This window comes from Gastrolobium bilobum, unplaced genomic scaffold, assembly GCF_033153095.1.
Source record: "Gastrolobium bilobum isolate Gb01-03AN ecotype WA unplaced genomic scaffold, APGP_CSIRO_Gbil_v1 utg500, whole genome shotgun sequence".
NCBI lineage: Eukaryota > Viridiplantae > Streptophyta > Magnoliopsida > Fabales > Fabaceae > Gastrolobium > Gastrolobium bilobum.
The window spans coordinates 1,595,953-1,608,353 of NW_026896335.1; the positions used below are offsets into that span (position 1 = coordinate 1,595,953).

A 12,401-nucleotide genomic window follows, 5' to 3' on the forward strand; every position below is an offset into this window, starting at 1 on the left:
AAATGAATGCAAAAATGCGAACCAAACATATATCTCATAAAAGATGTCTGCAGAGCAGCAGAGTAGACATATCATTAATCACTCACAAATATATGTCTTAGCATTTGAACACGAGAACGTGTTCTTCAGATATGTTTCATTGTGAGGGGAGGAATAACAAGAAATGCAACTAATTATAAAACGATAGAGGGAATAGAGTGTAAAATCAAAGCCAATAACTAAGTTTCATTTCATTTCCTAGAGATTCAGGTGAGGCGCGTGTTGACCAGTGACCACAACTCAGAAAACTACACCAGTAAAGAAATCACTGCCCGGAATTCAGATACTGGTCTAGTCAACCATTCATGAAAATGTTAGATTCTATTCCAAAAAATGAAAAACCAAATTCAAGAGTCTGAAAAGTTAACAGGATTCACACCCTCCTGCTGTTTCTTCTCTGATCAACCTTTCTTTCTAATTCTAATTCTAATTGTAATTGAGCACGCAAGAGTTTAGGTTCAGATGTTCACCTCGTTCAATTATAAAATCATCTAATCCCAAATACCAGAAACTAATATGAGAAACAATTGTGAAAGGATTAGGACCAGACCATTTTTACTAGGTGAAAAGAACATGTTTATGATTGAACAGCAACAAGAGCAAAGAGAAAAAAAAACAAGTTCCAATCCAACAACGACCTGAAACTTAACTTGCATACTAAAAGGCGAACAAGGTTAAATCACTGTACAAGCACAAGTGTAGCACCACCTATACCTCTATTCTCATCACTCCACATATCTTCACCTTCACCTTCACCTTTACCTTCACCCTCACCCTCACCCTTTGGCACCGTCACGATGAGCTCCCCATCAACCAAGACGGCGCTAGCCAGCTCCGGCCGCGTCGATTCCGGCAGCCGGAACCTCCAGATATCAAGTTCGAGCTCGTTCAATGAAAATTCCATCGACCCACTTTCCCTAACCACAATCTTTGTGACCCCAGGATGGATTTCCACGGTGTGGGCCTCCACATCGCCGATGGCGTCGGTCTCCACCACAAATCGGAAACAATCGGGGGCTTCCTCCACCGACACGTCAGCATCGGAACGAAAAGGGAGTTCGAGTACCCTGCTGAACACGTGTGGAAGCCTCCTCAGCTTCTTGGTGGTGAGACCCAGAAGCGCCTGTGCCTCCGAAAGAGGGTTCCTTCCATTCCCATTCCCATTCCCATTCATGTCGTATTGGATGCTGATGTTGCGCTTTCTGGGCCCTGAGTGAACTTGAACCTCAACCTGAACCTTCATGATTGTTTGTTTTCTCTTTTGAATGTTCTCTGTGTCAAGTGGCAATCAAACAATTAGCAAACCCTATTATTTGCTTTCACCATTGACCCTTTGAGATTGTGTTTGTATTTTCTCTAATCCCCCCTTTCTTCTTCTTTATTCCGAGAAAACCTCTCAGGGAAAGGGAAAAGGGTGTGTTTATGAAATGTATTGTAATGTTGAGTGAGTCACTGCGCAGATAAAGAATACCTGATTCTTACATTACCCTTTATGCTTCTTCCAATTTACTGTATCACCCACTCTCAATATTATAAATTATTTAATGTAGATGGAAAACAAATGACAATTACTAAAATAATTAATAACTTTGTTACCAAAAAATAACAAAATAGTTAATAACTTATTAATATTATTTTGACAATAAATTGATGATACTTTTAAATATGTTAATCTTGAGGAACTTGATTGGATCCATTTTTACAGAAAAAGCCAATTTATTTAATTTAAATAAATTTTATAATGTTGTTTGATTTCTTTGATTTAATTTAAAATAATTTGACTTAATTTAAATTGATTTCAAGTGAATTATTTTAAAAAAATTATTAATTAATTATCAATTATGTATATATATATATAAATAAAACTTTAACTTGAAACATAATATCAATATTTTTTAAAATAAGTAAGCAAGTAAAATATGTTTTAAAATTTATAAATAATTTTAATCCAATCGAATTAAATCGATTTTCAACATTGAATCTGAGAATAAACTTTTCTCAATCAGTTATTTATTTTTTTTACCGAAAAAAAAGTGATTTATTTTTTATTATCTTACATCTAAGATAAATTATCAAATACTTATTAATTATTTATCATAAATATTTAAAAAATTAGTATATATAAGTAACAAGTAATTAATTATTAATAACTTACCATCAATTCTATAATTTCAACGGGAAAAAGTTACTTTCATTGTTTGACAGAGTATTTTGAAAGGGAAAAATATTTATGCACTTGCACCAGATAAGTTATCTGCATTTATTCTCAAAACGACGTCGTTTTGGTATTAAAATCTTAAAAAATTATAAATATAAAGACTATTATAACCCTGAAATAAATTAAAATTACAAAGACTCCATGATTTCCGCCACAAAACGACGTCGTATTAGACTTTCTACAGATAATTTATCTGCAGTAACTGTAGAAAAATCAAACCCATTTTAAAATTTCCGTAACACAAGTTTTATGCAAAGGCGTAATTGGAAACGAGAAAAAAAAATATCTATTTATTTTACTATTTTTTATCCAATAACAATGAAATATCATATAAGTATTTCATTAAATAATATGTAGCTGTCCAAGTAAATTCTAAAAATATTTTGAATACATTATTTTTTTATATAAAAATTTATAGTAAAATGCAGCAATTTATACTTTTATTAAAATGAAGCAATTAATAATACTATTAAATGTATGGAGAAATTATTAAAAATTGTTTTAGATAAAAAAATTATTATCTAAAAATTGAACTGATTGATGTAACATCCCAAGAGCTGGCAAGGGCAGGGAGTGATCGCCGGTGCGAAAGGGCACGAACAGTGAGCGGCTCATGCCAAATCTTGCAGCTTGGGGGTTCATGAATAAATCGAATCAACACCCGAAAGAGAGGAATTTCAGAGACTGTGCTGGTATGGGACGGTACAGTTAGGAATGACTTATAAGAATTAATTGGTACTACCTATACAAACAAGATACATCTACTTTTCGGTAGCCCGGATCGGAAGAACTCCACAGTTAAGCGTGCTTGAATTGGAGCAATTCTGGGATGGGTGACCTCCTGAGAAGTTTTCTCGGGAAGTGTGCGAGTGAGAACAAAGCACACTGAAAAGTCTCGTATTAATGTGTGGGGACAGTCATTGATTCTTGCAAGTGGCCGGACATTAGAATTGACTTTTCATTTCTATGCAGATTGTGTGGATTTTCTATTAAATACTTCATATTTTAGGACATGCGTTAATCACTAGTAAATTAGTTTTATAACTTAACCGGAAAAAAATTCAATGTATAAATGCTATTATGCTACTAACCAAAACTAACAATAACTGTTTATTTTTAAAATTTAGATAAACAAAATATTTTAAGTTTTAACATATAGTTGGCGTGTAACTGAGCATGTGAATTCTCAACAGCTAAAAACTTAGAAGACAAAATAAAATAAAACTCTCAAAAATGAAAATTAAATTTTTAAAAATTTCAAGGAGTTATATAATACGTGAAAATGTTGTGTTAAATTGCAATTTAGATGTTACCAAGTTGCACAAAGGAAAAATTTCATAGCATGGTTCAAACATAATTAAATAGTTCAATTCAAATCCTTCAATCGGATAATGGCCTTAAATATAAAAATGGACTCTTCTCTTATTTTTTATCATCTATTGGCATCAAACATCAGACATCTTGTATCTATACACCCCAACAAAATGGGATGGCTGAGAGAAAAAATCGACAGCTATTAGAAATTGTGAGAGCCTCCTTATTTGATATGAATGTACCCTCTACATATTGGGGTGAAGCCTTATTATCTGCTGCCTACTTAATGAATTGAACCCCCTATAGTGCATTGAATTTCCTCACCCCACAACAGAAAATTGAAACCTTCTTCTCTAATCTTTGGCTGCTAAGTGTATGTCCATATTCCTAAATCCCTTCGTAACAAACTTGAACCTTGTGCCAGAAAATGCATTTTTGTCGGATATTCTAACCTCCAAAAAGGATATCGTTTCTTTGACCCTAAGAATCATAAATTGTATGTCACTATTGAGGCCTCCTTTGGAGAGTCCTAGGCTTTTTATTCAGAGGGAGACACCTCTAATTCTCCTCAAAGGGAGATCCAACATAGAGTAACAGAATAATTCTGGCTGCCTCCACTTATAACTCCTACTTCAGTACCCTCACCTTCTCCAGATCCTCTGCCTTCACGTATAACTCCTACTTCAGTACCCTCTCCCTCTCCAAATTCTCCTCAAAATTTGTTGCCTGAAACCTCTGAAACAACTCCTCTGAATGAAATCTCTCCTCCATCACATAAAGATCAAAGCATGCCTCACATAGCCGAATCACCTTATGTGGATAGTCCTGAAATGCAACCTGGATCTGCTGTTGAGGTAATCTCTGGCCCACCTTTAAATACTTCAACTTCTGCCCCATAAACCAGAAAATTCGAAAGACCAAACAAAGGCATACCAAAATCAGTTTATGAACCAGACCTTAAAACAAAAGTGAAATACCCCATTAGCAATTATGTATCATCTCACAAATTATCCAAATCATATGCTCTAACGGTTGATCAATTATCCAATGTGTCTATTCCTAATAGTGTACATGAAGCTTTAGAAGATCCGAGATGGAAGCAAGCCATGGAAACCGAGATGAAAGCCCTCCAAAAAAATGAAACTTGGCAGCTAACTCCCTTACCTAAAGGAAAGAAGACAGTTGGATGCAAATGGGTGTACACTATAAAACTTATGGTAGACGGAAGCATTGACAGATTTAAAGCAAGACTCGTAGCAAAAGGGTACACTCAAAAATACGGCGTGGATTATCAAGATACATTTGCTCTAGTGGCTAAGCTCAACATGATTATAATTCTGATTTCCATAGCAGCCAACAGAGAATGGCCTCTAAAACAATTTGTTGTTAAGAATGCCTTTTTAAATGGTGATTTAGAAGAAGAGGTCTACATGGAGGTCCCACCAAGAGTCAAGCTAGCACCATCAAAGGAAAATACAGTCTGCAAACTTAACAAAGCCCTGTATGGTCTTAAACAATCACCCAGAGCATGGTTTGAAAGATTCACCTTGGCAATGAAGAGGTTCGGGTATAAGCAAAGTAACTCAGACCACACACTGTTCATAAAGCATAATAGTGGAAAGGTAGCTATTCTGATTGTCTATGTAGATGATATGGCTTAACAGGTGATGATATGGAAGAAATGAGGTCACTCTAGAAGAAGTTAGCTGCTGAATTTGAGATGAAAGACCCAGGCCAACTAAAATACTTTCTTGGAATAGAGATTACAAGATCTAAACAAGGCATATTTCTGTCACAAAGTAAGTACATCCTTGATCTACTGGCCGAAACTGGCATGTTAGCATGTAAAACTGCAGATACTCCAATCGAGATGAATCACTCCCTTGCAGTCTATCCAGATCAAGTTGCAGCCGATAAGAATAGATATCAAAGGTTAGTAGGGAAGTTAATCTATTTATCTCATACTAGACCTGACATTGCATACTCTGTAAGCATTATGAGCAGGTTCATGCACTCTCCTAGTGAACAACACATGAATGCAGTATACCGCATCCTTAGATATCTAAAAGGATCACCAGGAAAAGGTCTCTTGTATTGCAAAAATAATGAGGCTAGAATAGAAGGATATAGTGACTCTGACTGGGCTGGAGATAAAACTACCAGACAATCAACATCAGGATACTTTACTTTTGTAGAAGGCAACCTTGTCACTTGGAGAAGCAAGAAACAAAAGGTGATAGCAAGGTCAAGTGCTGAGGCAGAATACAGAGGTATGGCCTATGATATTTGTGAGTTATTATGGGTTAAAAGCATCTTGAGTGATTTGGGGATTAGTTATGACCAACCTATGAATTTATTCTGTGACAACAAAGCTGAAATTGAGATTGCCCACAACCCAGTCCAACATGATAAAACAAGGCTGTATCCGGAAGAATTTTTGAAGAAATAGTTGGCAAGTTGGGCATGATAAATATCCATGCACCAACTTGAGGGGGAGTGTTGAAAGGAAGTTTTTTGAATTCAAAATGTTGTTGCATAGGCTTCTGGAATGTAATCTTTTTGTTAGGATATATTTTGTTAAGATATTATTTTGTAACCACTGTTAGGTGTTATTATTTTTAGCACACTGTTACGGTATGATGAATACCCAATTGTATATAAGAACCTCAGTAAGAGGAAGATAATTAAGGCATAACAGTTTCAATATTAATAGTATTATTTTGTAACAATTAATAAATGAATCCACTTCCATTTTTAGATTCGAGGTGGATTTGGATTTACAGTTTTTTAAAGGTTTTTTAGAAGCTATTTAAAAAATGCTAAAATTATTTTTCTTTTTATATTTTGATGTCATCAAAATATCATGGATTTTTAATTGAGAAAAATATTTATCCTTTTAAAGGATATAATTTTGTATCGTTTTAGATTTTAACAGCTCATTTTCGTCAATTAATGGCTAGAATTTATTGAATTTTATTGTGAATTACTAATTAATTAATAAATTTGATCCAATAAATACTAACTGTTAATTAAAAAAAATTAACGATTAAAATTTAAAATATATGTGACTTTTTAACTATATATTCTCGGTAAAATAAAATTAAGAAAAAACATTCACACACGAAAGGGCCCCGCCAAATGTCTATGACTATAACTCGATGAATGTCATGTTAGATCGCCAGATATGTATGTTTGGAAAAAAAAGAAAATGAAAAAAAGAAATAATCAAAGAATTGTCGTGATACTTGTTTTCCCCATTATTGTGACTGAGAATGGGGATTGGGATCCACAATTAGAAGAGTCATGAGTTGTCGGTTTCCGAGTGGCTTGTTGATTTGAAGCACCTCTCTAACAGTTACAACCTACAATTTCGGTTGGAAGCCAACACAAAAAAATATATAAAAAATAATTCATGAGTTCGACCGCGCCTCATTTTTATATAGCTATTTTTTTTTTTGATAGCCATTTTATATAGCTAATTTAAACATGCATAACTATGGTTTACCCTCTAATTCTTATATATTATATGTATTTGTCTGGTCATGTACGTAAACATTCTTTCTTAATTTCATATATTATCGTTGACTTATTGATCAATTTTTTTTTCTAAATATTGTTGTTCAATTATGAATACTTATTTATTGATTAATGTCATGGTTTTATTATTATTACTACTTCACCGGTTCATCAATTATTTGATTACGAGATAGGAAGGATTAGAAGAGTAATAATTTTTTTACTATTAAATTCAAAATCACTAATTAAGTTAAATAATATTATCAATCAATTAATGTATTTTTTTTTTTTTGAAAATTTTCCATAATTTCATCATTTGGTGACTAGTTTGATTTGGGATTAAAACTTTTGTCTTTATCATTTCTACTCATTTCAATTTAATCCATATTGTTTTCTTCTTTTCAATATACTATAAGTACTCGTTTATATGCTTTTAAAATGTCCATTAAGTTATGCACTCGTTTATATGCTTTAAAATGTCCATTAAGTTATCTACTCCTCTGTATGTTTAAAAATGTTCATTAAGTTATCTTTCATATCGTAAGTGCTGTATAAGTTATCATTTTTCTCGGTGGGCACTCCTTTATATGCTTTAAATTTAAAATGTCTATTCTATTGAGCCCTCTTTTACTATGATAAGTGCTCTATAAATTATCATATTTCTGGGTGGGTACTCTTATAAGTCCAAGAGGGTTATATTTATAAATTTTTTGTTTATAAATTCTTACAAATTATGTTATGTACTCTCAGAAATATATTGTGTAATTTGTAAAAGATTATAAGAAAAAATTTATAAACTGATCTTTCTCCTTATATATATATATATATATATATATATATATATATATATATATATATAACTTTAATGTTTCTTATATTGTGTAGGAGATAAATTTATTTTTTATATATACATAAAAGTATATGGGCCCATTTTTTTCTCTCTCTTCATCTCACACGAGCCCATATAAGTCTCATATTTTTATATGTGTAGGAGATAAATTTATTTTCTAAAATATGATAAACACTAAATCCTATATATATATATATATATACCACTTAATCTGTAAAAGAATTATTTCAAGAATATTTGTAAAGTATTGAAAGCAAAATTATAAATCAAATTAAAAATGATTAAAAACCGTAACAATTAATATTTAAATATAGTAAAACTAAAATCATATATAAATTAATAAAAGTATAAAACTCCTTAGCAGAACTTAAAATATGCATTTTTAATTTATCAAAAAAAAATATATGCATTTTTAAAAGTGATGTCTTATTGAAGTTAAAGGGAAATAGAAAATGAGAACGTGAGAAATGGAATCTCACCAAATAATTATAAACATGACTCGTGATAAAAGAAGATAAAAAATATTGATTCAGCTATACACCAATATGCATGTGTGTGTTTATGATTGTATAGAATTAAATAATTACTTTTTAACGACGTCAAAAAGTAGTTATCATTCGTCAATTATGTTGTGGAAAAAATGTAATGTCGAGGACGCATAATTAAAATTCTGAACACCCGTGGTTGAAAAGATGACAAAAAGAATGATTTCCTTTGATCAAAGTTGTGATAGAGAGCTAAACTAAAAGTTTATAATAACTCGTTTTTGTGGGCGACTTGCCCTTTTTTCTATAACATGTGGATGACATGCCTTTTATACATACCTTTACCCAAAATAAATAAAGGGTTTTATGTTTATCATTTAACATAATATAACTTCATTTTCCTACACGCACATTAAAGAGGTAGGGTCCACATATTTTTCTTTTTCTTTTATCATTCCACTTTCTCTCTCTCTTTTGATGTGAGAGTTGGAAACAACACTAATATTATGTTACATAACACTAATAAAATCCATAAATAAAAAGAGGTAAATTTCATTTGGATTATAAATAATAGAAGAGCATACCGTATTGAACTATTTTCTCTCCAATATTCCTCTCTTTTGACGTTTCTTGTTCTCCATTCTACGCTTTGAGAAAGAATAATTTCATGAAAAAAAGCATATATATGTGTTTATGAGTTTTTTATTATGTGCTCTACAGTACGGGTTAAATAATTAAAATAAAATTTGTTTTAAAATTTTATTTCATAATTTTTATAAATAATTAATACTTTATGAAATAATTATTGTAATTTAATAAAAAATAAAAAAATAATTTAAGCTTGATAACAAACTATAACTTATTATTGGTTTTTATTTTTTCAATTTTAAAAAAATTAAAAAAGAACAGAAACCATCTACAAATTTCATAGGTAAAGGCAGAGGTGGGGTTTTTATTTTATTTTATTAAAAAAAAAAAAGACAGACAGAGGAGGAAGGTGCTATGGTCCTTCCCTCAGAATAAAAGACAAAAAGTATCACAAACAATTTTTGGACTTGCACAAACATGGGGTAGGGTACACACTTTAGTCATTTGGAAGCGGGAGGAGACAGAAGTTACCTTCCATTGTCATGCTATGCAAGCAGAGAGAGTCTAATGAATATTGACTCCAAAAAAATTTATTTATTGTAATTTAATAAAATAATTACACATATATGAGAGTTTTTGAAATTTTTACGGATTTAATGCACAATGTGACGCCCAAATGTGGCATCACATTGTGCACCCTATTTAATTCCCTCACTCCTCCATTCACTCTTCACACCTCTTATTCTCTCACTCTTCATATCTATTCCCTTTGTATTTGAATTTTATGTCTACTATTTAAGAATGAGCTCACGTCCTGATTCTGTTCGTGTTGTGTTATATTACAATGGTAGGAAGGTAGAAGGTCGACGAGGTGTCATATTTGAAGATGAAAAAAGGCCGATACGTATCGAACGCAATGCAACTATTGGCGAACTGCATTAGAAAATTCGACAGAAGCTAAGTCTTCAAGGCAACCAATGTATCACTCAGATCACAACAAGATTATGGCAATGTGATAAATACATTAGTTTGCAAGTGGTTGACGATGAAGACCTGAAGATGACAATGGAAGAATTTTTCAACCAGTCAAGGACAGATTTTCTGGAGTTGTATGTCGACATTGCCGCAACCGAGAATGTTCCCTTACCGGTGAGGTCAGTTGATTTAAATTCTACCTGTCTTCCATCTTTGTCTGTCGCTCATGCGTCTCCAGTTGGTAACTATTCTGAGGGAGATGAAATTGATCCGACTTGGGAAATGCACAACGACGACGATGATGAAAATATCGCAATGGAAGAACGTCTTCTGGCGGAGGATGCTAGTGCTTCCGAAGGAGATGAAGGTGCCGAAATGCATGACGTCCCAATATTCCATCAACCAGTGGTCTCATTCTTAAATAGTAGAAATAAAATTCAAATACAAAGGGAATAGATATGAAGAGTGAGAGAAGAAGAGGTGTGAAGAGTGAATGGAGGGGTGAGGGGATTAAATAGGCTGCACAATGTAACGCCACATTTGAGCGTCACATGTGACGCCCAAATATGACGTCACATTGTGCATTAGATCCGTAAAAATTCCAAAAACTATCATATATATGTAATTATTTTATTAAATTACAATAAATAAATTTTTTTGCCCTCTTAGCTCTATTTTCTCAAAAAACACAAAGGGAAAAAGTAAACAATAATTTATATTTTCTCTTTTGTCAATGAGACTCTTACATAAATTTAATGTATCTTTGTACTAAAAAAATTTTAATGTATCTAATTTGAATGTATTAAATTAGTAAAGTATTAATACTGATATAATATTAACAAAATAATAAACATAACTTGTGTTTAACAATGATTAATAATGTGTCAATTGTCAATACTTTATTGACTCAGTATACAAGAATTTTTCATTCGTGATTCCTCCTTAGTCCAACCCTCTTCATTCTCTCTCTTATTGAAAGCCACTCGCCTTTTTCATAGAAAACAATGGGCAATTACTTTGAAATTCAGTACTTAACATTATTGTAGCTGTCAATTTTTGTGTGGAATAATGCCACATACAAAATTGATGTGGCTATAATCGTATCCAAGTACAATTACACGTGACGTTATAGTTTAACGGAAATTATTTTCTGGGTTTAATATTTTTGTTTTTGTTGCTGAAATTTTTTTTTATTATATTCTCATAATTTTTTTTCTCTTCTCTATATAATAAAATTCATTCATTTTTATTTGAGTATAACAAAAAAATTTCTGCAAAAAAACAAAAATAGTTTTTCAATTATTTATATAGTTCCACTTAAAACTAGAAGTTTACTCGTGATAATTGTATAATTTGAAATCAAATTCAAAAGTTCTTCTTTTTTTTGGTAAACAAATTCAATTTTTTTTTATTAATAGATGATTTGTAATTTTATTAAAATATTTGTTGAAATTAGAAATTTATTCTAACTTTAGATTAAGAAAAGTCTTCTAACTATAAAATTTTCTATAAAAAAATTTCAAATTTAAAGTTGTGCTTTTGGAGTCAATCCTGTATTCTTCAGGATGAATATTCTATAATGAGTTCAGTTCATGTTCGTATGGTCTCATTGCAAGCCTTGTCAGTTGTCACACACACCAAAAATTCAAATTTATTAGAGATTGGGCTCACATAAGAGTTCCATTGGGGGAAATATTTACAGCACTACGGATGTACCGTCGACTTCAAATATCATTTATTAAATATGAAAAAGTAGCACATTTAAACTATCTTTATCTTTATGGTAATCTTTTTTCTATTTTTGATAAGAAAATACCTACTCTCATTGCACCAAACATCTACTTACCACAAGGTGCCTAAAAACCATGCAGAGAAAAACAACATAATTAGAAGCTAGATTCATCCCATGAGACAGGTGATTAATCTTTGTCCCTTACCCCTATCTAATTCTAGAGGCAAAGGCAAATCTTCTGATTTTGGATTCCTCCCCACAAGAAGCAAGAGGAGACATATATCACCATGGTTCCAATAAATCAACTGAGCCAGGGAAGCCAAGGTTGCGAAGTCCAGCTAAGGAATCCAATTTCATAAGGTTAAAGGGCAACGATCCTTTACACTACTTTCAGACACACCTTTTTTTTTTAGTACACACCTTTTGTTACACTTGTAAGGTTAAAAAGAAAGAGAAAGTGTGCATCAAGCAATATATTTATCTTATTTTAAAAAATGATATAAGAATATCATAATAAAAATGATATGCAAGTTTTTACAAAAAAAATAAAAATGATATGCAAGTAACATTTCTGAAGCTTTAAATGGTTCTTACTTTTGATGGTGCAAAGTACTTAATAATGTAAGTAAAATAAATTGCATTATACCTTTGATTTTGGTTGCCCAAGGCGGGTCGGTAAATAGA

General features: G+C 31.8%; 2 protein-coding genes across 2 annotated transcripts; one reads left to right on the forward strand and one right to left on the reverse strand.

The window, feature by feature from the left end:
- Positions 1–562: 562 nt before the first annotated feature.
- LOC133299137 (uncharacterized) lies at positions 563–1,467 on the reverse strand. Its single transcript, XM_061498574.1, has one exon. The coding sequence runs from the start codon at positions 1,280–1,282 to the stop codon at positions 719–721; it is 564 nt and encodes a 187-aa protein (XP_061354558.1). The 5' UTR covers positions 1,283–1,467; the 3' UTR covers positions 563–718.
- A 3,938-nt stretch (positions 1,468–5,405) lies between these two features.
- Positions 5,406–6,020, forward strand: LOC133299211 (secreted RxLR effector protein 161-like). Its single transcript, XM_061498648.1, has one exon. The coding sequence runs from the start codon at positions 5,406–5,408 to the stop codon at positions 6,018–6,020; it is 615 nt and encodes a 204-aa protein (XP_061354632.1).
- The last annotated feature ends 6,381 nt before the right edge of the window (positions 6,021–12,401 follow it).

What these genes read in the sequence shown, in the direction of transcription:
- LOC133299211 (XM_061498648.1), top strand. Translation starts at nt 5,406, where the DNA reads ATGTTAGCATGTAAAACTGCAGATACTCCAATCGAGATGAATCACTCC.
- LOC133299137 (XM_061498574.1), bottom strand. Translation starts at nt 1,282, where the DNA reads ATGAAGGTTCAGGTTGAGGTTCAAGTTCACTCAGGGCCCAGAAAGCGC.